The 20,453-nt window shown below is 51.7% G+C and overlaps 1 protein-coding gene across 1 annotated transcript in view; it reads left to right on the forward strand.

Annotated features, from left to right (window-relative positions):
* The window catches only part of TRPV4 (transient receptor potential cation channel subfamily V member 4), a 34,905-nt gene extending 14,452 nt beyond the window's left edge, over positions 1-20,453 (forward strand). Inside the window, 16 exon segments of the mRNA XM_039861798.1 lie at positions 3,214-3,386; positions 7,190-7,342; positions 8,110-8,255; positions 8,409-8,415; positions 8,854-8,902; positions 8,904-9,126; positions 10,759-10,938; positions 12,307-12,465; positions 12,707-12,799; positions 12,902-12,975; positions 13,705-13,870; positions 14,108-14,174; positions 16,500-16,816; positions 18,081-18,208; positions 19,160-19,281; positions 19,754-20,453. Coding sequence (XP_039717732.1) covers positions 3,214-3,386; positions 7,190-7,342; positions 8,110-8,255; positions 8,409-8,415; positions 8,854-8,902; positions 8,904-9,126; positions 10,759-10,938; positions 12,307-12,465; positions 12,707-12,799; positions 12,902-12,975; positions 13,705-13,870; positions 14,108-14,174; positions 16,500-16,816; positions 18,081-18,208; positions 19,160-19,281; positions 19,754-19,911 — 2,215 coding nt within the window. The 3' untranslated portion in view covers positions 19,912-20,453.

Here is a 20,453-nt window from a genome sequence, read left to right on the forward strand (position 1 = left end):
CCGTGCATCCATCCGACCATCCGTGCATCCATCCGACCATCCGTGCATCCATCCATCCATTCATTCATCCATCCACCCACCCACCCACTCAAGCATCATCATCTCATCCATTCATCCAGCTACCTGTCTTTCCACCTGTTTATCTGTTTGGTCAATCCATCCATCCATCATCATTCAAATATCTATTTACCCATCTATTTATCTGTCATCTATTTTTCTGGTCTTCCACTCATACAGTGAACCTTCCATTCATCTACCACTTATTCATCCATCCATCCTACCCACCGTTCTAGTCATCCAACCAGTTATTCTTCAAACTATATATCATCCGTTCATTTCATTTCTAATGTTTTTTCTAATTTTTTTCTCTCTCTCCCCTCCCTCTTCCTTCCTTTCTTCCTACCACCAGTTCATTTACCCAGCTGCCTGTGCATCCATTCGTTTATTCACTCATTCATTAGCTCAACCGCTGGCTCACTCTTGTCTTCATTCATTTACTCATCTATCATCCATCCATCTATTCATCTACCTTCTCCTGATGATGTACCCCAACTGCTCCTCCTGGGTCTTCTCTAAGTATCACCTTCATTCCTGGGCATCTGGTGGCTCTTCTGGTGCCCAGGAAGAATTCGAATCCCCAAAGCATTAACCTTTCCTCTCCCACGGAGGAGGCCTGGCTGAAAGAAGAGAGTAGAGAGAAGTCCCTAGGTGGCGTAACAGCACATGGCTATCTCAGTGATGCGTTCTGTGCTAGGCATAGCTGGGGACAGGGAACCTCCAACCCCCCTGGATCATGGATCCCCAACCCCGGACCATGGACCGGTACCAGTCTGTGGCCTGTTAGGAACAGGGCCACACAGCAGGAGGTGAGCGGCAGGTGAGCGAGCCAAGCTTCATCTGTATTTGCAGCTGCTCCCCAGTGCCGACATCACCACCTCAGCTCTATGTCAGATCATCAGGCATTAGAGTCTCAGAGGAACACTGGTCCCTGGTGCCAAAAGGTTGGGGACCACTGTCCTAGATCACCTTGTCTGGACTCCATCCAGTAGGTTCTGCTGAGCTGATTCCTGCAGCCCGGACTCCAGACTCAAAGGCATTTGCCTGACATCTGTGGTTTGTGTGACATTTTATAAACCTAGGCTCCCAGGGTTCTGTCTGCAGCATGACCCTGCTCTCTGTCACCTGTGGACCCTCTACCTTAAGAGGTCGAGCCCTCCTTCCTGATTATTTAGGGAGTCTGGAGACTTCCACACAATTTTGGCAAATTAGAGGAGGAAGTGGGGCTTACAGTCTCATTATTACTGCTCTTCCCGGCCTCTGCTCCTGCTGAACTTGCTCAGTTTATGATCCTTCCTAGGTCCGGATGCTGCTGTTGCTAAAATGCCCTGAACTCTTTTCTTTATCAGCTACTCATTCATTTATCCAGCTACCTATTTTTCACCTGTTCATCCATTTCTCCAATCTATGCATCCATTATCACTCATTCAAATATCTATTTACCCATCTATCCATCTGTCACCTACCTATCCAGCCTTCTACCCATGAAAACCCCTTGACATGCCTCTCAGGTCTCTGCATCTGAAGGATTATCATGAAGCCTGGAGATGTCCTGTTGTCACCTGGTCCTCCTCTGTCCTTGCTGATCACAGATTCCTTTATGCCCTTGGATGAAGCACATTCACCTTCTTAGCCCTCGCTTGATCAGGAGCTGTCCCCTTTATTTATTTACTGAGTCATTGGCTCATTCAATGAATGTTTTTCCAGCGCCCACCACATGTCAGGCAGTGGGGTTGGCCCTGGGGCTCCAGGGGTGAGCCAGACCAAATATGCCCCTGCTCAGGTGGCACCTTCCACTTGAAGAGTGAGACAGGAAATAAGCACGTGACTGTACAATTTCAGTTGGAGGAGGGGCTGAGGGGGGAGACGGGGGATGATATAGGAAAGGTAGTCCTGGAGGGCTTCTGAGAGGAGCTGATGTTTAAGCCCAAAACTGAGGGATGAGGAGCAGCCACACAGACGGGGAAAGTATTCCAGGTGGAGGGAAGGAACAGGGCCTCATAGCCACCCACACACTACTGGATGATCTATCTGCACAACCTCAGGTAGAAACAGGCCTAGGGCAGCAAAATGCCCCAGTGTCCCAGTCCCTCCAAGGTCCTGTTGGAAGCTGGTGGGCTCCGTGCCTCCCCTTCTCCTCCTTCAGACCCCCTCCTTCAGGCACCCACACAGTCAAGGGTAAGGGCTTTAGCGGGGTGGTGGAGGAACTGGGGTATGGCTGAACAGCTAAGGTCCTCAGAGACCCCGAAGGCCACCTTAGTGAGGTAGGGGGCAGGGGGATTCTTTTCATATAGATTTTTTGACTCAAGGTCAAAGTTCAGGAGCAGGTCAAATGGAGGCGCTACAGGTGCCCTCATTAAGGGCTGTGCCAGTCTCTGAGCCCCATCATCAGGACAGCACCACTTTGCCCTCCCTTGGTGCCCATCACCGGAGGGCTCACTGGCGAGGGCTCTCCCTGCCCCTGCTCACTGCCCACTGCGCGCCCCGGCCTCAGGCTCCCCTTCTCTACTCCAGACTGCTTCCTCTCTGTCATGGTGCACTCTGTCCTCCCCTTCTCTCCCTTTATCCCCTTCCCAGTCTTACTGCACCTCTATGTACCAGGCACACAGTAGGTGCTAAATAATAACAGTAATGCCAGCTAACATTTATCGAGGGCTTACTGTGTTCTGGGCCTTGGACCAGGCACCTATTTGCATGGCCTCATTCGTCTCAAATGTCTGTTGAACGAATAAGTTAATGAGTGATTGGTTGAGCAGATGAACGAGTTCCTTTATCTTGTAGTCGGATTTTCCTCCTTTATTTTCTCACTGTCTTTGTCTCCTTCAGTCTCTTTCTAGCTTCGTAAATATTCAATAAATGACAAATGGAAGGGTGGATGGAAACATGGAAGGGTAGATGGATGGATGGAAGTATGGCCAGACAGACAGATGGATGGAGGGATAGGCAGGCTTGTGTGTTTCTGTCTGTCCACCCAACACAGTAGGTATGGGTAGAGTGTGTTGGATAAAACATTCCTTTGTGTCCCTAGCTGTCACTCCCCTCTCAGTCTGGTCCCTCCCTAGGGCTCTGGCTACCCCCCACCATCCCTAAGGGCCCCAGGGATGGTGGGGTGGGCAGGGGATGAGCCCTCCCATCACCCTGACTCCCCACCTCCAGGAAGCAGCCGCAGAGCCCCAAAGCTCCCGCGCCCCAGCCACCCCCCATCCTCAAAGTCTTCAACCGGCCCATCCTCTTTGACATTGTGTCCCGAGGCTCTACCGCCGACCTGGACGGCCTGCTCCCCTTCTTGCTGACCCACAAGAAGCGCCTGACCGACGAGGAGTTCCGGGGTGAGCCAGCCAGGGGTGGGAGAGGCCTGGCATTGGGGGCTCTATTTCCAAAACCTCAGCATTTTCCCCTTGGGTCAGTGGGCCTCACTGACCAGAAAGAGCACTCGATAGAGAGTCTAGACCTGTGAATCCTTTACCATCTTACTTAACCTCTCTGGCCTTTGCTACCTTTATTCATTCATTATTCATCCTTTATTTATGAAGCAGTCAGTGTAGTAGGTAAGCAGAGTCCATTCACCTGGTTTTAAATTCTACTTCCACCGCTTAAGGGATGTGTGGCTTCTTTGAGCCTCAATTTTTCTCATCTGTAAACTGGGGAATAATTTTATGTCCTGACCTTTGAGAAGAGAGATTCCATAGTGCTGAGCATAAGACAGCTGGGGTTCCAGGACCCCCTTTTCTCTATGAGCAGAGATCTGGGGGGGGGGGCAGGGCATGGGGCCAGGACTCCTGCTTCTGCTCCTGGGCTCTGCCCTACCCCCGCCCAGGTTTCCAGCTTCCTTCCTGAGGCTGAAGGCCTTGTCACCGCTGCCCTAGGACTCCCCCAACCCAGAGAGCTTGCCTTCCAGTCTTGTCCAGGCTCCAGACATCCACCAGCTCCCTCTGCTGCCCCAGGCCTTCTCTGTAAATCCAGGAAGTTAGCCTGTGAGCCCTGTGACCCAAGTCAGCCACCTGCTATGTGCCAGGTGAGCCATAATTAACTGGCCAGACGACCCTACAAATCAATATAAAATGTGAAGAATTATGTCACCTGCTACAGAAGAGGGTCTGTCTCAGGAAGGATGGCAGTGGTCTACAGCTTGGAACTGTCAAAGCTTCGGGGAGATCAGGAGGGGCTTTTTTTTTTTTTTTTTGAATCAGATACTTTAAATAAATTAAGTGCCAAAATGGGGTGAACCAAATCTGTGGTATATGTTTCACATATACCTTTATCAACCTGATGATTCTCTGAACACCAAAACAGTACAATTCAGTATCGTTATGTAGGTCTGAAAAAATTTTTTAATTTAAAATTTATAAATTACTGGATTTATAAAAAATATTTATTCATGGTGCCCGACCAGACTATGTCGCCTCGTTTGGGGCACACACTTAGAGATGTGGGAGAATGAAGGCTCCTCTCTGCCCTCATGGGTCTCAGTGACAAGGTGAATAACCTCGCCGGAGATAAGTGGGGAGTCTGGGTGGAGTGAACCCCCGTGAAATGGAAGCCATGGGGCCTGTGACTTCAGTGGGGAGAGCAGTACCATGTGGAGCTTACCAAGGCTTCTGGGTCTGTATGTGTCTGAATATGGGTGAGGGACTCTAAGTAGGCTTGAGGGAGGGTCCCTGAAATAGTAGAGAATAGAGTATGTATGGAGGGGGACTTATTGTGAGGCCTATTAATTAAGCTACAGGGCCCCTCATTTGGCTTGGCCCCTTCTTAGGCCCTGGACTTAATTTTGAATTCATAATTATGTTTTTTTCATAAGCAAGACCCCCAAATTGTGTCAGTCTCAGGCCCCACAAAACCTAGGTCTGTTCCCGCATATTTTTCTAGCCAGAGGCTCATGAGCTCATCTGTGACAAATCCCATCACCACCACCAACAAAGTCTGACGTTTCTTAACATAGGGTACCTGCGGCAGCAGCAGCAGCCGGGTCCTCCCATGTGGGAAGAGCAACTTCGCCACCTTGTGGTTGAATCTTGGAACTGCGTGTCTCCGTTTCTGGGGAGAAGATGTTCTTGGTATCTCATCTCAGGACCCAGGCTGGCAGCCCCCCACCCTGCTTCAGCCTGGGTCTGGGGATGCAGAAGCCCAAATCTAGGGTCTAGTTCCACACCCCATATAAACCACTTCGGGTAACCTGTGGTTTGGAATTACCTGAGGTGTCCAGCTCACCCCTTTATTGAATGTGATTAACTCAACAAATGGTTATTGGGCAACTACTATGTGTCAGCTGCTGCATTTGGCATGGGGCAAACAATGGTCAATGAAGCAAACATGACCCTGTCAAGTTGCTCACAGTGTCCTGGGTGAGACTGACATTCATCAAGCGATCACAGAAATAAATACACAGTTACAAACTATAATGTGTATCAACGGAGGCTGTATTGGAGGATTTGAGCTATTCGGGAAAATCTGGGAGAGCTTCCTGGAGGAGGTGGCACTTGATCTGCGTTTGAATGAGTTGCAGTTAACCAGGTGAAATGAAGAGGAAGGACTGGGGAGGGGGTAAAGGGGCAGCATGTGCAAATGACCTCTTGCTTACCTTGATCAGAATTGTACTTGAGGGGACCATCCCAGCTGCTGCGGCAGGTGGATGCGGGGCAGAAAGGAGGACAAAGACAAGAGTGATGCAAAGTTTTCGGCCAGCCGGGGGCACCATCCTCTGAGAAGGGGACATAAACAGGCTGGGAGTGGGTTTTGGGAGGGAAAGACGATGAGGTCAGCATGAAGAGTTGCGAGTTGCCTCACAATTAGAAAATAGACTGATGCCACCTCCAGGTTAGAGCTGAGCGTGGGTATGTCTGGACAGAATTCCCAGGGGCTTTGGCCGGTATTGGGGCACCCCCTCTTCCACTTATGCAGATGGGGAACTAGAGTCCGTTACCTATTCAGGAAATAGTTATCTGGTGTTGACTCTGAGCTGGGCTCCATGGGTGCAGCAGGAAGCAGCCAGGAATGAGGCTTGTCCAAGTAACCTCAGTCCTGGGGTCACTGCGACTGGAACTCAGGTCTCTGTGAGTCTTCACGTTCTCCCTATTGAGTTCCCGCATCTCAGGTGAACTTCCTAAAGCACCTCCCATGGCATAGCTACGGCAATAGTAGTATTTACAGAGGACTCCTATCTGCTTGCCTCTGGGCTCATCAACATGTTAGCTCATCCATTTCCCTTTGTGGCCTCGATTTAGCTAGAAAGGCAACCGAAGCAGAGAAAAGGCTGCACAGAAATCGGGAGCAAAACTGGGTTTGAACCCCAACGTGCCTGGCTCCCAAATAGGCACCTCAGTCCACACCTGCAGCTCCCGATCCCATTTCTGCATCGGGCCATTCCCGAGCCCCCAGCATGATTTTGCCCCGTGCCTGATTCACATTGACTCATAAGGTATAAAGCAACCCATACAACCATAAAGACTAATCTGAGGGAAAGAAAATTGCGAAGGGACATTAACAAGTGTTAATGCCGATGTTAAGGACCCATTAGTAGCAGACATTGACATCATGAGAAATTTGATGATGAGATGAAACTTTGCTCACGGCAGGCCTTCAGTGTTGTTATTGCTGCATCCGTGGAACCTCCAAAATCTCCCACTCCTCCTAAGGTAACTCACGACCACTATGGCAAGCAGCCCACACTTTGGGGAACACTGACCTTCCCCTCTTCCCCTCTGGGGGCACTGGTGCAAATGCTTCAGGGGAAAAGAATCTATGTTCAAATAGGTGGGTCAAGGCTGCCTGCTGTATCAGCTTTTAGAGGTTCACAATCTTCATTAGCATATTAAAGGCTCTGAGAAGTCCTGTAGTAAAGAAACATGGTTGGCTTTGTTTTACCAACTGCCCCCCATTTATTTGATTTTAAAAATTCCTTCCAAATCTGCTTTTGTAAATACCAATCTCTCCATAGTCTGTGGCTTCCCAGATTTGAAAGAACTTTGGCCCCTCTGAGTTTAATTGACCCGCCCCCACTTAGTTCCATGGGGGGCAGATAGAGAACTGGCTCAGAGAGGAGGCATGACAGAGTCAGGTACTCTGGCTCCCTGTCCAGCAGTTCTGGGCCATGGGCCGAACACCCCTCATCCTGTACGTCTGTCCTCCCCAGAGCCGTCCACAGGGAAGACCTGCCTGCCCAAGGCCCTGCTGAACTTGAGCAACGGCCGAAACGACACCATCCCTGTGCTCCTAGACATCGCCGAGCGCACTGGCAACATGCGCGAGTTTATCAACTCGCCCTTCCGGGACATCTACTACCGAGGTGAGGCCCTGGGCAGGTTGCGACTTGATGGAGGGTTGGGGGCGGGACACCGTCCTTGCTTGTCTGACCTTGGAGAACTTGGTCTGAGCCCCGAGTGCAGCAAGTGCCTGCAAAACGATTGTTGAATGAATGAATGAACAAATGGAAGAACAGTTACTACCCCTTCCAACTCTGATATTCTGCATTTCAGAAGGAAAGGTGCCAAGATTCTGAGATGCACTGAGCCCAGTGATCCATGAACTTGGAATTCTGGACCTAAGATGCTGTGGTTCTGAACACACTAAAGCACTGTGCTAATAGTTCTAGGAGCCAACAGCGCTAAGAGGCAAAGGTGTCACAAATCCCAGCTCCTGGGCCTAAATTCTGGATTCTATGAATCAGAGTCAATTTTTCAGATTCCCAAATATGAGGAAAGTATGTGAACTTTATACCCCGAGTCCAAAATCCTGTGAGACCACTGTGCCTCTAGGGCTAAAGCCTCTTGTGAGTCTGAAAGTTTCCCACATCTGGCATCCTACAAGTCGGACATACTGAGCCTAAAATTCTGCTTACACGACACAGCAGGTCTAGGACTTCCTGCATCAGAGGTGCCACATCTGGGGAATGTCTTTCTGAAGGTCTGTTACAGCCCTTGGGTGGAGCCAGCTGAGGCTCTGGCTTGTAGCTGCCTCCCCATCTCCACACTGTGCACCCTACCCCCTTCAAGCTGGGTCTGGTCTCTGCTTGCTCTGCCAGAGCCCTGGGTGACTTCCCCTACCCCTCCCCAGGTCAGACTGCCCTGCACATCGCTATTGAGCGCCGCTGTAAACACTACGTGGAGCTCCTCGTGGCCCAGGGAGCCGACGTCCATGCTCAGGCCCGGGGACGCTTCTTCCAGCCTAAGGACGAGGGGGGCTACTTCTACTTTGGTGAGGAGACCTGCTGGGGGTTGTGTACACAACCCTGGTAGTATCCACAGCCCTGACTTCTCCCCAGATACCCAGGGCCCAGATGGTGCCCTGTACATAGGTCATGTGTTGGTTTGGGTCATTGAGGTCTTGCCTTTGGGGAGTAGAGTGTCACCTCACTACCCCGAGCCTCAGCTTTCCCATGTGTACAGTGGGAATCATGATAGGATGTCGGCACCCTGTACCTTTTCATGTGCATTCTTTAGTCCAGTGTATGCTGGGATCAGTGGACAGATTGTGGGGCCCACGCTGCATCACAGCCACGCTCCAATGAAAGATCGGACCAATGAAAGATTTTGACTTTCACATGATATGTGGGGTTCAGGGACAAAATCCTTCAAAGAATCCCTCACAGCCTCTTAATTGCATGGCCACGCCCCCAAACTGCCGCACCCCATCTCCCCAGCATCACACACAAACATGTGCAGTCACCATAGGACATGTTCCCACTGACTGCTGGTGCTGCATCTGACATCGGGGTGTCTCCCCAAGTATCCGCAGGCAGAGCCCCACCCTGGGCCCCCTTCACCCATCCCTTTCCCCCGCCCGCAGGGTGAGTTGTCTCGTCGCTGGCTGCCTGCACCAACCAGCCCCACATCGCAAACTACCTGACGGGAACCCCACAAGAAGGCGACATGGAGGCAGGACTCCCCGCAACACCCCAGTGTTGCACGCTGGTGGGCTGCTGATAACACACGGTAGAACACTCAAGTTCGTCAACAAGATACCACCTGCTGCTGTCTGGCAGTTCTCTTCCCCATTAGCAACCTGGAGGCCGCGTCAAATAATGATGGCCTCACCCCTCAAGTGATGGCTGCCAAGATCGGGTAAGTTGGGGTGGAGGCAGGCCCAGGGCGAAGCCGCCCACTCCACTTTTGAAACCTTCAGTAATACGCCAAGACGACACAAAACACATTGCTGTATTACACAAAACACCATGACTTCATTACGATGCACAAAGACACGAGACGACACAACAAACATGCACAAACGCTGCCAATACTAAACACACGACACAGCTGCAATACAAACACATGCACACATATATATGCACAAACATATGCGCACATGCACACACACATGCACAAACACACACACACTCAGAAGAGGAGCTGCTGCTGGTATTCATTATTATTAACACTCACAACCCCCTCTCATCATGCCAACCCCAGTGTGCAGATGTCCCAGCTCAAGAACCCGCTATGGCTCCCTATTGTCCAGCCAGTCTACTCAGCTTCATCCCAGAGCCTCTCTCCTCATCTCAGTCCGCTGGATGCTCACAGCCACACTCCCACCTGCTAGGACAAGCCACTGATAGGAACCTGAGTCCCAAGGCTCCAGCCTTGCCGTGATCCCCTGTACCCTGCCGCCAGGGTCCTGGCTCAGCCCCTAACCTACTGAGTGGCTCAGCCCCTAACCTACTGAGTGGCCCTGTGCCAGTTCCTCGCCCTCTCTGGGCCTCACAGCACAGGATTTCTCAGCCTTGGCACTTCCGACATTTGAGGCTGGATGGTTCTGGGGTGTTGGCTGTCCTGCACATAGTAGGGTATTGAGCTGCATCCTTGGCTTCGACCCACTAGATGCCAGTAGCACTTCTACCACTGTGACAACCAAACATGTCTCCAGATATTGCCAAATGTCCCTTGGGGAACACTGTCACCTTGATTGAGAACTAAATCTGGGTGCTCAGGAGTCAGGAGCACCTAGGTCCGAGGCCTGGCTGTGCTACTTTTCAGCACATGACCTCAGGCTTCTCACCTCTCCTCTCTGTGCCTCAGTTTCCTCATCTGTAGAGTGGGGATAACAGCGCCCTGTTGTTATAGTGTCATTCTGACTACTAAGTCAGGTGATCCACTTAAAACTCTTAGCACAGGGCCTGGAATGCATAGTAAGTGCTCAATAAAAGGTAGAGGTTATTATTACTCTATTAAAAATACAGCAAAAATTGCTACAATTGCAATTTATACTAGAGTCCTGAGGTGGTAGAAAAGGCCTGGGTTTAAATTCTGCTTCATCCTACTAAACTGGGTGGCCTTGGGCAACCCCACCCGTCTCTGTTCCTGTTTCTCTGTGTGTAAGCCAAAGAGAGTAGAAATGGTAAATAATTATTACTAGAATGAACATATTAACAAGATCGATTAATTGCTGTTTTCATTCCATAAAGAAGATACTCGTTACAAGTCAGAATTTTTAAGGCTGGCCTGTGTTCAGTCTGGCTTCCGCTGACTGCTCGTGTGGCCTCAGGGAACACCCTTCTTTTCTCTGAGCCTCCATTCGCTCCTCTGTACACTCAGACTATAAGACAAAGACTTAAACGAGATGATGGGAGGAGAGGGCCCGGCACACAGCGCATGCCCAGTAAGTATTTTCCCTCCGCTGCATCCTGCTCTGATGGCCCGTGCCAGGCTCTGGAGTCCCTCTGCTTACGCCCCTCCCTGGAACCCCCTAACCCTGCTTTTTCCCATGCAGATCTTTCAACACATCATCCGCCGGGAGGTGACGGATGAGGACACCAGGCACCTGTCCCGTAAGTTCAAGGACTGGGCGTACGGGCCGGTGTATTCCTCGCTCTACGACCTGTCCTCTCTGGACACATGCGGGGAAGAGGCCTCTGTGCTGGAGATCCTGGTCTACAGCAGCAAGACTGAGGTGGGCGCCAGGGCGGGGACAAGGCCCAGAGAAGGACAGGTGCGGCTGAGGGCGGGGAAGGGAGACCCTGGGGCTGTGTCAGGGAGCCCAGCCTCTGTGGCCCAAAGCACTGGGTCTGTGGACTGAGCCGAAAAGAAAGTGCCAACTGAGTGTCCAGAACAGCGTCTAGCTAGGCTGGGCTTCAGGGCAGGTAGGACTGGGTTGGGATTCTGGCTCTCTGATTTATATGCTGTGTGACTCAGGACAGGTGACTCAACCTCTCTGAGTCTCAGCTTTCTCTTCGGTAACATGGAGATAAGGATGGTGCACATCTCATAGGGTTGATGGGAGAACCATGAGTTAATTTTAGAATGGCCTGGCACGGAGTAAATATTATATGTCAAGTGTTATCATGAGTAGTTTTTACATGAAATTTTGAAAGCTTTTTTTTTCCACTTAGCAGTATTTTGTGAACATTGTTCTGTACCATTAAATAGTCTTCTGCAGTATCATTGCTGTGTGTAAATGTACCACATTCTAACGAACCAGCCCTCTCTTCTTGTTTAGGTTAGTTTCTGCCTTTAACTATTAGTAATGATACTGAAATGGCATCTTTGTGGCTACATTGTGGCACAGATCCATGGTTCTAAAGAATCTCAAGTCATTGGAGGGACAGGATGCTGTACAAATGGGACAGAAAGTGCTGGCGCCTGAGTGCAGGTCTCCCTTTCAGCCCCGGCGCTGTCTGGCTTAGACGGATGCCATTCCTTGCTGGAGCTCACTTCCCTCATCTTTGCATTAGTGACTGCCTTGATTTAGATTCGGAATGATTAGAGGTTTAGTATCTCTATTGCAAACTCTGAATGATGGTTGGCAGTGTCTGCCTGGGAAACTATATAGAGAACTGTTGTGCAGGACTCAATTATTGATGTCTGCCCTGGGTTCAGAATTGGAAAATTGTGATGGGTCAAGTGTTTATCGCTCTGAGGCTAAATTTCCCAGTCCCACTTTCTGAATCAAAATTTCTGAGGTTGGAGCCCAGGAATTTATATTTTTGGCAAGCTACATAGGTGATTTTTGCTTCCAATACCTCGGTACATCCACAGATTGGAGTTTGGGGACCGTGAGAATAGCTCTCGGGCTCTGGGTTCTATGAGTCTGGCATAGGCCGGAAAGGTAAGTTGGGGCTGAACTAGGCAGAGCCTCAAATGCAGACCCTAGGAATTTGGGTTGATTCTGATTCCCCTTCGAGTCCCCTGTGAATGCTTGAGTGTCACTAAAGAGTGGGTTAGGAGGAAAAAGTGCTCTCGGGGCAGAGGGTGGGGGAAGGTGTACTGAAGTCAGCCTGTCCACTGGGATGGCAGCCCCTGACCGTCTTGCCACCCACAGAACCGCCATGACATGCTGGCCGTGGAACCCATCAACGAGCTGCTGCGTGACAAGTGGCGCAAGTTCGGAGCTGTCTCCTTCTACATCAATGTGGCCTCCTATCTGTGTGCCATGGTCATCTTCACCCTTACTGCCTACTACCAGCCACTGGAGGGCACCGTGAGTGACCCTGAGCTGGGCAGGAGCTGGGGCACAGCCAGGCCCTCCCGGGTCCCCTGTGGGAGGGAGTGGAGGAGGCTTAGGGACAGGATGGGGAGGCGTCTTGCCAACACTCAGGGGGAAGAGAGGAAGGGAGAAGACGTCCCAGGATCCAGATGTTTGGGACTTTGGGGGAACATCTGGATCTGGGGCCAGATATTGGTGAGGCTAGGTGAGGACTTCTGTGTCCCCTGCGCCCTAGCCGCCTTACCCTTACCGCACCACGGTGGACTACCTGAGGCTGGCTGGTGAGATCATCACAGTCTTCACTGGGGTCCTGTTCTTTTTTACCAACGTGAGTGCTTTGCCCCAACCCCACCTACCCTGCCCATCCCCCTCCCCTCCCTCCCTCGGCTCCCGCTGGCCCACCCCTCACACGCCTCCACCCCACCTCCAGATCAAAGACTTGTTCATGAAGAAATGCCCTGGAGTGAACTCTCTCTTCATCGATGGCTCCTTCCAGCTACTCTAGTAAGTCCAGTCCCCAGGCTGGCAGCTTATGGGTGAGGAAGCCAGGTTTGGGCCGAGACGTTCTTCACATTGAAGGAGGGGTACTGACCTTATTAGGAGTAAAATCACTCAGCCTGGACAGCTGTAACTCAAAGTCAGGACAAGGTCAATTGATGTCAAGCAATAGGGTCTTCTGATTAAAGCCAGATTCTGGTTGCTAGAGAGTTGCATATACACCATGCATAGAAATAATTTAGCCTCTTATGCTGGTAACTGATTGCTAATGTCTGCCTGGAACGACACATTGAGAAGAATCCTTAGGTTGCTTATGTGTTTAGTGGGAAAGACAGCTGTGATCGATTGATGACGTCTGCCTAGGGCACAGGATGAGTTACTGTGTGTGTACTACATCTTTTTTCCTTTTCCCTTAGAGTAAGCAGCAAAATTCACTTAGCTACAAAACCTCCACTGAACACCGCTGAACCTTTCTCTAGAAATTCCAAAGGGCATCACTTTGGGATCTCGGACACCCAATCCCAATCCTCAGAGCCATCGCACACACAATGATTGTCAATTAATTGAATGTTCTGGTCAACAGAATGCTAGGGAACCCAGCAAATCCACTTCATTTATCTCCTGGGGGTCTAGAGGGCATTGGGATGTCCTGGTGCCCTGGAGGGCTTGGGGCGTGTCTTTCCCTTCAGGGCCTCATTGTCCCCTCTCCCATCTGGTGGTCTCTGCTGCCTGTAGCTTCATCTACTCTGTGCTGGTGATTGTCTCGGCGGCCCTCTACCTGGCGGGGGTTGAGGCCTACCTGGCTGTTATGGTCTTTGCCTTGGTTCTGGGCTGGATGAATGCCCTTTACTTCACCCGTGGGCTGAAGTTGACGGGGACCTATAGCATCATGATCCAGAAGGTATGGAGCAGGGGACCCTCTGGACTGTGTGTCCCTGGAGAGAGCCATGCACACCTTGTGTGTGCAGACAGTGCCTTCAGACCTGAGGATGTGGGGCACTGTGGGAGCAGCAGACAGGGCCTGGCTATCTGGGAGGGACAAGGGTGGAGATGGAAAGAAGATTTTGGATGGAAGCCCTGAGAAAGTAAGAAACCATGTGTCTCATCTTTGCCTCCATCATCCTGCTGGCTTCTTTAGATCCTCTTCAAAGACCTGTTCCGCTTCCTGCTGGTCTACTTACTCTTCATGATCGGCTATGCTTCAGGTGAGCTCTGGGTGCCCAGGTGGGCCTGGCGGGGATGGTACAAGGACTAGAACGGCAGCTGTGGCATGTGGAGGAAAATAACCAGGGTTTGTTGAGTTCTCAGTGCATGCCAGGCACTGGGCTAAGCCCTTTCCTAGCCCTGCCTCATTTAATATTCCCAAGTCTGCAAGGTAAATGCCTTTATGATCACATTTTACAGATGAGGAAATGAGGCTTAGAAAGGTATAATAACCTGCCCAAGTCCAAAAGCTAGGAAATGGTAAAACTGGCTTATTAGCTATTATTGCAAAAGAAACTACCTAGAACTTAGTGGCCTAAAACAACCACTGTTTATTTATTGCTCACAAGTCTACAGGTCAGCTGGGTGGTTGTGCTGACCTGGGCCAGATTTGACTAATGCGGACAGGCTCCTGTGTCTGTAGTCAGTGGATGGGTTGGCTGCCAGATGACTGGTCTTACTAGGATGGCCTCAGTGGGGGTGACTTTGCTCTCTTCCCCATGGTCACTCATCCTCTAGCCGGCTTGCTTGGGTTTGGTCACATGGTGGTCTGGGGTTACCAGAATGACCATGGAAGTGTTCAATGTCACTGCCTAGCACAGCATCACTTCTGCCTTACTCTATTGACCAAAGCAAATCTGAAGGACAGCCTTGATTCAGAGAGAGGGGAAATGGTCTCTATCTCTTGATGGAAGGAGCTGCCTAGCCACAAGCTGTGGATACACTGGAGGGCAAATTTTAATAATTAATCTACCTGCCCAGTCTTTTCTAAAGCTCAATACTGGCTCCCTCTAATACGCTTTCTCCATGATGTCATGATGCCATGGGACCTCAGTGTCACAGCCTATAAGGGAAGGACCAGAGATGGGAAAACTGACCAAGCCATGGGGCTGGTCCCCAAGGGATGGGTGATCTGCCATCCAGTGCCCGGCATCCAAAAGGGAGTGGCCAGCTCCAGCTTCACCAGGCCACACTCACATCTGAGGAGGTTGGTCTGGGGACCAGCACTGAAGCAGGAGTCTGATGGTGGCGCTATTTTAACCCAGAAGGTTCTGAGGCTCTGGGTGGGTTATTATGGGGAACCAGAACTTAGCCTTAGCTGGGAGAGAGGGACAGGGTATAACTGCCCCCTCCCAAGGATAAGACTAGGAAGAACTAAACAGAGTATCAAGGGTTTCACAATGGTTTGGGATTCAGGTCAAGAGTCCAACCCTACTGTGGTCTTAATTATAGAAACTGAGGCCGTAGCAACTTAGTGGTCAGCTTGGTCCTCGGGCTTCTCCTGCTATGGGACATTAGATCTCTAGTCTGAGGTTGGCATAACACGAACATGACACATGTGCTGCTGTTCCCCATGTTCGTGCCCATGGAAGACATTGCTAATGGATCACAGAACTCTTTTTCTGATGAATCCAGGCAGGGTCTCAGAATCCTTCTCAACACATATTTCAGCAGCCACTACACAACTGAGTCGCGTGAACGCATGAGTTGGAACCTGCTTACCATAATCCCAGGCTGGGGGCACTATGGCATTCTGTGCTCCACTAACTGACTAAAAGGGCTCAGTCTCATGCTCCCAGCCTTGGATGATATAGGGGCAGTTGTCGCTGCTAAGCTGTGTTGAGAAGGACTCTGAAGCTTCGTCTGGGCTTAGTGAGCAGGGATGAGCACCATGATCAGTTTGAGATGTTTGGAGGGGGCGAGGGCCTTAGCGAGCACAGCTTCTGGGACAGTCAGAACTAGTACCTGGTTTCAGCTTCCTGTCTTCCTCTCTGAGTTCGTGTGGGCCAGGAAACAGGAACTTGAGAGAGAGTCTGTTCCCAGGAATGCTGGCAGCCTAGGCTCTCAGGACTTCTAGGAACAATAATCTAGATTGGGACTTTTCAGCCTTGGCATTGTTGACATTTGGGGCCAGATAGTTCTCTGTTGTGGGGCTGCTCAGTGCCTGGTGGGATATTTAGCAGCATCCCTGGCCTCTCCCTTCTAGCTGCCAGTAGTACTCCCCTCCAGTTACGACAGAGAATCATGTCTCCAGAAATTGCCAGGTGTCCTCGAGACTTGGGGGAAAAATTGCCTCAGGTTGAGAACCACTGGACTAGATCCTAGGAACCTCCTCTTCATTAGCAAGAGTGTGTGAAAAAAGTAATGGCTTTGGACCCAGGAACCCAGGTTTGGTCCCTGGCTTGGCTTACGTGCTCGGTAACCTTGGGCCAGTGCTCTCCTCTTGCCCAGCCCCAGCTTTCTCCTCCATCAAATGGGGCTGGTTCTCTCCACCTCTCAGCTTGTGTTATCACAGTCAATGAATGCCACCCTCATCCCTCCCACAGCTCTGGTGTCTCTCCTGAACCCGTGCGCCAACATGAAGGTGTGTGACAAGGACCACACCAACTGCACAGTGCCCACCTACCCCTCTTGCCGCGACAGCGAGACCTTCAGCACCTTCCTCCTGGACCTCTTCAAGCTGACCATCGGCATGGGCGACCTGGAGATGCTGAGCAGCACCAAGTACCCTGTGGTCTTCATCATCCTGCTGGTCACCTACATCATCCTCACCTTCGTGCTGCTCCTCAACATGCTTATCGCCCTCATGGGGGAGACGGTGGGCCAGGTCTCCAAGGAGAGCAAGCACATCTGGAAGCTGCAGGTGAGGCCTCAGGATTCTCATCCCCACCCCGCCAACCACCCTTTTTCCAAGATGGGGAGACCTGACGCATTGCACCTCATCTGTCTTCTCTGGGAGAGCCACCTCATCTTTTGCCTCCACTTCCCTGTCTGTAAAACAGTCATTGGAGGCTGCTGCCTACTTCCCAGAGCTACCTGGTGCATGTCTAGTGGCTTCTTGCTTGACTACCAGAAGTGGTCTCAGATTCACCTTGCAGTCCAGCTCACTGGACACAGTTGGCCTCACCCGGCATCACTGAGTGAGCTCTGTGGGCACAGGAAATGCTCAGAGAGTGTCACCATTGCAGCACGGCTCCACGCTGAGCCCAGGGGCAGCTTCCAGGCCCCACTGCCCCAGGGCGTGCCCGGTCGTAGAGGAGACGCTGGTGTGGACATGGGCCTCGTGGGCACAGGGGAGCTCCTGCTCTGCTCCTTAAAGATTTCTGTGCAGTCCTAGAAAGCGGAGGCCCTAGAGGTCACAGCCTGCCTGGGCCATGCATAGTTCACAAACCCAGGGGTTCACAATAAACAATGCCATCCTAAGGACCAGGCACGTAGTACCCACGTTTACCTCGACTCAGTACATTTCGAGGAAATGGTGCAGTGAGAAAAAAACAAACCCAAGGTCATCCTCCCAGGTGTGGTCTCGGAGAAGCATCCAGGCTGACTCTAATCCATACCGCGTACGTTTTTCAGGCCTCAGTTTCCCAACTGGGAGTAACTCACAAGATGTCAAGTGGCAGGCTCCGGACTGGATTTTCTTTTCTTGCATCACCATATTTTTAAAAAGTGAAATGCAGAATTTTTTAATTTAAGAGATTTCATATAAAAATTCAGGTTTCTGGCCTTTTCTTGAAAAGTTGGAAGCCTGGCAAGGTGGACCCAAATACCTGCCTGACAGCGCTTGGGTGGGTGGGAGGCGGCTGCCTCCTTTACGTGGGGCTATGCTCCCTGGTTTGCCCCAGTCCCCATCCCTCCCCGGTGACTCCCAACACTGAGGGGTGACTGCTGTGCATGAGTCATGGGGCTTGGGCTGCAGCCTTCTTCTATGTGATCCTGCTTCGCTCATTCATTCTGCCAGGCCCCTGTGGGTGTTTGGGTTTATAACCCTATTTCCAGGGGCAGAGGGAGCTGGGAAGCTTAGTTCTCGGCCTACCCCAGCCCATGGCGTCATTTTGGCCATGGGGGCAGTAGGTGCAGGCTGAGAGAGGTTCACTAGTGTCCTTCCCGCTCACCCCTCCCTGCAGTGGGCCACCACCATCCTGGACATCGAGCGCTCCTTCCCCGTGTTCCTGAGGAAGGCCTTCCGCTCCGGTGAGATGGTGACCGTGGGCAAGAGCTCAGATGGCACTCCAGACCGCAGGTGGTGCTTCAGGTGAGGCGGGGTGGGAGGGGTGGACCGTCCTGCAAGGTCAGACCTGACATTTTCTATCCATTGCAGCCACTGATGGTCTTGACCGAAGTTCAGCTCTAATGGCTGATCTTGGGCAAGTTGCTTTACTTCCCAGGCTCAGTTTCTTCATCAGTGAAAATGGGGACAATGATAGCACCACCCCCTAGATCAGCTGTGCAGATGAGATGGGTTAGCACATGAGACATGCTTGACCAGCACCTCGTATACACCCACATGGTGTGACTTCTTCTCTGTCCCTTGCTGGGGGAAGCAGAGGCTTGGAGGCCGTGCTCTCCTTGGGTACCCGCTATCGACGAAACAATGGGGTGGGATTTAGGGCTTCAGCTGAAAGGGAGAAACTGAGGAATCACCAGTTTGGGGTGTTGGCCAGGTGCATGGGGAACGCCAGCTTCTTAGGGGAACCCCCGGGCCAATCTTTTCTCTTAAGGTGAATCATTCTTTGTAAAGTGATTGCCAGCAGAGAGTACAGGGTCATGCTTGTAGTCAGGCAAAGTCAGTTTCCTCGTCTCTGAAGTGGGGACGGTAATAGTCCCCAGCTCATAAGCCAGTCACTCAATTCTGTTTGGTTTGAACTCAAAGTTCAAATCCCAACTCTAATTTATCGGCTTCGTTACTTTGCATGAATAGTTTTAAAAGCCTTGGGTTATATTGCTTAATGGGTACAGAATTTCTGTTTGGGGTGATGAAAGAGTTTTGGAAACAGATAATGTCAATGGTTGCACAACCTTGGGAATACATTTAATGCACTGAGTGGTGTATTTTTGGGGGGTTAAAATGGCAAATTTTATGTTATGCATATTTTACCAGAATAAAAATAAGGAGGAGGGTGCGTTGGGGAGGCTGCCTGGGGATGGGGAAGGGTGCCATCTCGGTGGGGGCTCCCCCTGACCCCTGTCTGCTTGGCCCTGCCAGGGTGGACGAGGTGAACTGGTCTCACTGGAACCAGAACTTGGGCATCATTAACGAGGACCCGGGCAAGAATGAGAGCTACCAGTATTACGGCTTCTCGCACACCGTGGGTCGCCTCCGGAGGGGTGAGTGGAAGGACTGGAGACAATCAGGGGAGGAAGATTCGGGGACACAGAGAGGAAGCCCTGGGCCACCCTCATCACTAATTGGCTTTGAGCAGTCCTGTCCGTTTCTGGGACTCAGGGTTCACGTCTGTGGAATGGGAGGGTTGGGTGGGCTGACCACTACGTTTCCTTTGCTGCTTGTGAATGCCTGGGGCACCTCGCTTCCTCTGCACTAAGTGCATGAGATCAGTGGAGGGGACATGGGAAGGACACGGGCGCTCAGGCATTCTGACCTTGAATTCTGGTTCTTCCATTTACTCCCGTGTGCTCCTGGGAAGGCGCCGCGCCTAATCTGAGCCCGTTTCCACCTCTGGAAATGGGGATAATAGTACCTCCCCCTTCAGATCACTATGGAGCACCCGGTATACAGTAGGTGCTCGAGACATGCGTGTGCGCTCTCCGCCAGCCCTCGTTTCCACTGTGCTCACTACAGATCGCTGGTCCTCGGTGGTGCCGCGCGTGGTGGAACTGAACAAAAACACAAACCCAGACGAGGTGGTGGTGCCTCTGGACAACATGGGGAGCCCCAGCTGCGACGGCCACCAGCAGAGCTATCCCCCCAAATGGAGGACTGATGACTCCCCGCTCTAGGGACTGCGGGCAGGGGCAGGGTCTCCAGCCTGCCGCCCAACCCCATCCCCTCCCCCTGCCCATTTCTAGTCCACCTGCATGTCAGTGGCGCCTCTTAGGAGTTCCTCCACACACTCCTAGGACGCCCCAGAGGTGAGGGCCTGGCAGAGATACCAGGGTGGCCCCAGGACCCCTCCAATCCCCAGGCTCCTGCCCCCAGCTCCACCTCCCCACCTGGGAAAAGGGCTCCTGGGTGCCTGTCTCACTCCCATGGAGTCACATAAGCCAATGCCAGGGCCCCTCGGCCCACAGGGGCTCAACCTGGCCTCTCCATTATTTATTTGTTCTGCTCTCAGGAAAGCAGTGTGGCCCCCTCAACGGAACCTGGCAGAGGCCTCGGGACCCCATTCCAAACCCCCAGCTCCGCCCCGTGCCCTGGGCTGCCTACAACAGTGTGTGGCCTTGCTGAGGGCCTGGCCCTCAGGGTGGGGTCTCACCTGTGCATTCTGTAGAGGGTCTGGGATTTGTCAGTGCTCAATAAATTTTCATTTACCAGTGGTGGA

This window comes from Pteropus medius, unplaced genomic scaffold, assembly GCF_902729225.1.
Source record: "Pteropus medius unplaced genomic scaffold, Ma_sr-lr_union100, whole genome shotgun sequence".
NCBI lineage: Eukaryota > Metazoa > Chordata > Mammalia > Chiroptera > Pteropodidae > Pteropus > Pteropus medius.